Source organism: Palaemon carinicauda, chromosome 10 (assembly GCF_036898095.1).
Source record: "Palaemon carinicauda isolate YSFRI2023 chromosome 10, ASM3689809v2, whole genome shotgun sequence".
In the NCBI taxonomy this organism is placed as follows: domain Eukaryota; kingdom Metazoa; phylum Arthropoda; class Malacostraca; order Decapoda; family Palaemonidae; genus Palaemon; species Palaemon carinicauda.
Genome location: NC_090734.1, coordinates 19,324,802 through 19,329,801, shown reverse-complemented (window position 1 = coordinate 19,329,801; position 5,000 = coordinate 19,324,802). Strand labels below are relative to the sequence as shown.

The window sequence follows — 5,000 nt, the reverse complement described above, 5'->3', positions numbered from 1 at the left end:
CCTGGCGCTCCTTGCTCCTAGCTTGGGTGGAGAGTGGGCTTGGACGCAGATCATATGTTTATTTGGTCAGTCTCTAGGGCATTATCCTGCTTGATAGTGTAATATCACTGTCCCTTGCCTTTGCCATTCATGAGCAGCCTTGAAATCTTTAAATCTTTAAACATAACAAAATAACAACCGGCAAACCTGGTAGAATAACAGTCCCTTAAAAATCAGTCTGTCTGAACTTTCCTCGATGTATTTTTCTAAATGTATATTGACGAATGAAAATAACTTCAGTAAACGAATTTACTTACCGTCAATCCTGGTAGAATACCATCACCTTAAAAACATTCTTATGAAAAGATAAAAAAACTGAAAAGCGATCTGAAATCCCGAGAGGCAAGTGGAAGCACAAAAAAGAAATCGGTCGAGGGAAAGTGGTCCCCCTTCGGGTGATGAAGTGGCCGCTTTGGCCATTCAAAGGGCCTCGACTCTGACAGCTGAGGAGACGCGCCTTGATCTTCGTCCCTTTTCAGGCGCCAAAAGAGAGGTTTTTGGCAGGTAACTTTCAGGCGATGGCCGCCCCCCTCCCTCGACTCTGGATATCCTACAGCCCCTCCCTCCCTCTGTCCTCTGACGGAGCCTGATCTCAATCCTGATATCGCTTGATGCCTCTGGGGAAGAGGTCTGGTGACCTAAGCTATTAAAGAGATATAGAAAAAAAAACGCGTCGTTGGAAGGAATGGGATATTCAATTATGCATATAGGATATATTCAGTTCGAAAAGTTGAAACTCTTTTGCTGCTATGAGGAAGTCTAAAAAAAACAAAAAATGGATTTTAAATATAAAAAGAAATAGAAAAGAGTAAATCTCTATTCTAAATTATATAGTTTCCTAACACGTAATTAATTCTTAGAGGTATAATGTTGGTTTTGATAAATAAAAAAAAGTATAAAAGACTCACAATCAAATGATATCTAAAATCACAGATAAGATTAGCCGAAGAAAACGGACCCGATTCGTCGCGTTCACTTACCAGAGCCCCGCGCAACTAAAAAGAGTATGTCATCCCTTATGAACGCAGCCATTATGGCGGGAACGGGAGATCGGAAAGAGGTGAAGAAAGATGAGCCATAAAAAAAGGAAGAATGTTAATAAAAAAGAGATAATGCCGACGTTGAGAGCAACGGTAGGAATAAAGAGAAGAAATAAAAGGAAGAAAGGAGACGCACACGCCGGTTGACAGCGGGCTGTAAGGTCTTAATGGCCGTAAACAAGGGTTTTATTACGGGTGTAAAATACTATCGTTAAGCCAAGTGACAGCGCCATTAGTCAGTGGCACAGGGCACGGAACGTCATAAAAGGAAGCGCATTATCCACAGTACTTATGCATACTAAGTGGGAACTCCTGGGACGCGGGGAAAAAGTGGACTTCATAGACTGACATGAAAGAAGAAGAAATAACCTCGAGTAGTGGTAGTAGAGGTGGTAGTGGTAATAGTAGTGGTAATATGGAAGAATTGAAATTTCATACCTTTACAACTTGTACGTTTGTATGTAACCGTATATGAACGAAGTATGTTTTTATTGGTTTACCTTTGGTACACATTGACACACCTGTATGCACACACGGGTACTTGTGTGCCAACAGACGTAAATGTAGAAACACAAACATATATATATATATATATATATATATATATATATACATATTTATACATGTATGTATATACGTATATATATATATATATATATATATATATATATATATGTATATATATATATATATATATATATATATATATATATATATATGTATACATACATATATATATGTATATATATATATATATATATATATATATATATATATATATATATATATATATATATATATATACACACACTCACAGCCTTTACATTAGAGTGTAATCGTTGAATCATTGTAGTCACGATGAATAGTCACTGAGAAAAAGAAGAAAAAAAGTTACTCGAAAAACACGTCTCCGCCAAATAATAAATGGAAAAAACGTAAATGCTGTTTTCCTCTTACCCTGAAGACTATCTGGATCTCAAATTTTTCCGGAAAGACACTTTTCGAACCTTGGACTCCGCTGAGATATTATTTACTCATACGAGAGCAAACTAAAGTAGAGGATATTTTAACATGTGAGAAAAGAAATGGACATTGGCAGGATTTATAACAATTATGACAGGTAACAGATGGACATTTGAAATAACAGAATGGGTCCCTAGAGATTGCATAGGGTGAAGGAAGAGAAGACGATGGATTGATGAACTAAGAGAGTTTGCAGGCGTAGACTGGCATAGAAAGAACATAAAGAGATGCGAGTGGAAGGAATTGTCTGAGGCCTTTATTCTGCACTGGACTAGTAAAAATGGCTGACGATATATATATATATATATATATATATATATATATATATATATATAAATTACCTGGATATCCAAATCCAGATGTATTACACACAATCGAACGAATCTAGATACATAAACAAACTAGATGAGTACTCAGTATAGCACAGACCTCCGCCCGACAGCTTATTTCACGGCCTTGACCTTGAACTTTGACCTTAACATGTATTAATTGGTGTTTATTTCTATACACTCAAATATGAACCAAGTTTGAAGTCTCTGTGATAACGATGTCCAAACTTATGGCTGATTGCGTAAATTGGACATTTTAATTGACCAGGACCTTGACCTTTGACCTTGACCTTCCAAAATTTTATCATATCCAGATTTTTACGTGAAAGTTAATCCCTGCAAGTTTCACTACTCGACGATTAAAATTGTGGCCAGGAAGCTGTTCACAACCAAACACACACAGACACAAACAAACACAAACAGTGGCAAAAACATAGCCTCCATCCAACTTCGTTGGCGGAAGTCATAAACATGGCACAAACAAACAAACGTACGTCCAACACATCTCCAAAAACTGCATCAATATAAAAGCATATTCGATGTGCGCCCACTGTACAGCATTCTGTTTTTTTCCGAAATCATTTTCGAATACCCCAAAACGAGAACACGAGTTTTTAATCACCCAATTAGTACGTGGATCACCTAACTAAACTGAGGAATCTCTTAATTTTATATATAATCCGGATGTAATCTCCAGAGATTAATGGTATTTTCAGCGAAATATTGGGGGGACGTATATGGAGTTCTATGGCCATAATGGAGACCACAGACTGGACTCTGGAAATTTGTTGCTTTGCTGTTATCGATGTTGGTAGCAAAGGTACTTAAAGCAGATAATATAATGACGTAGATAAAATACTGGTGAGGCTACTAATATTAATATGGTAAAATTCCATAATATTATGGAATATACATACATATAATTTTCCTATATTTATGATTTTGAACATTCCAACATTTCGTAATTATGCAACAGTACATACACCCAAATATATATATGTACATATATATATATATATATATATATATATATATATATATATATATAAATAATACTAGTAATATTAATAATAATAATAATAATAAAAATAATAATAATACTACTACTAATAATAACAACAACAACAACAACAACAACAACAACAACAACAACAACAATAATAATAATAATAATAATAATAATAATAATAATAATAATAATCCAGTCTTTAGTAATTATGCCAGATTACTCAAAAAACATACATACATACATACATACACACATATACATATCTATATCTATATTTATCTATCTATATATATATTTATGTATATACATATATCTATCTATCTATATCTATCTATATATATGTATATATATATATATATATATATATATATATATATATATATATATATATATATTTACATACACACCTTAAGGTAGTATAACGGTTTGCACATTGCCAAAATCAGCAAAGTGGTACTAACCAGGTCCACCCATACTAGGTTGGTTTGTTGTGAGTGATCAGAGGAAAATTTCCCTTTATCACTAATCCGCACTGGCCAGCTAGGTGATGAGAACTGGCCAAACCCCAGACATGAAATCAAATGTCTGTATTTATTGTTGTTGTTTTTGTATATATATATATATATATATATATATATATATATATACATATAATATATATATATATATATATATATATATATATATATATATATATAAAGTGTATATATATACACACAAATGTATATATTTATATATATATATATATATATATATATATTATATATGTATATATATATATATATATATATATATATGTATATATAATATATATATGTATATATATATGTATATATATATATATATATATATATATATATATATAAAGTGTATATATATACACACAAATGTATATATTTATTTATATATATATATACATATATATATATATATATATATATATATATATATATATATATATATATATACTTCCCACTTAGATAAGTAGTAATAGCAAATTATCATGACAATATTACTGCCTCCTTCATTTAAAACTTAATTTTTTTTTCTTTGCAGGTCTTGGAGTATGACGATAAGCACCATGAAGGACAAAGACATCCTCGTTTCCCACAAATCCTCAGCTAGGACACTCGTATCCTCTCCGTTAAGTTCACTGCCATCTATAGCATTGCAAGCGTGGCCAGATATTGCGGGACGCATACAGAGATGCGTCTCACCATCTCCTTGCTGCGTTGGCACACCCAGGACTTCGTGTCCAAGTTTACAGCCAAGATTCGTGGTTCACTTCTTACTTATTTTACTGCATCTCATTTCAGGTAATTAATTCAATTAAACAATTAATTAATTAATTAATTTATAATCTAATTAATTTATTGATTAATTAATTAAATAATTAACCAAGCAATTAACCAATGATTCAAATAATTAACCAATGAATCAAAAAATTAACCAATTAATCAAATAATCAACTAATTAATCAAATAATTGACTAATTAATTAATTGTTTCGAGTAACTAATTAAAGATAAGTGATAATACTCTAAATATGTAAAGCTTTGTA

General features: G+C 31.9%; 1 protein-coding gene across 1 annotated transcript in view; it reads left to right on the top strand.

The window, feature by feature from the left end:
• Positions 1-5,000, top strand: part of LOC137648386 (uncharacterized) — a 112,682-nt gene that overhangs the window by 90,629 nt on the left and 17,053 nt on the right. The window contains exon 3 of the mRNA XM_068381314.1: positions 4,497-4,756. Within this exon, the coding sequence (XP_068237415.1) occupies positions 4,497-4,756 (260 nt within the window). The remainder of the gene's footprint in view (positions 1-4,496; positions 4,757-5,000) is intronic.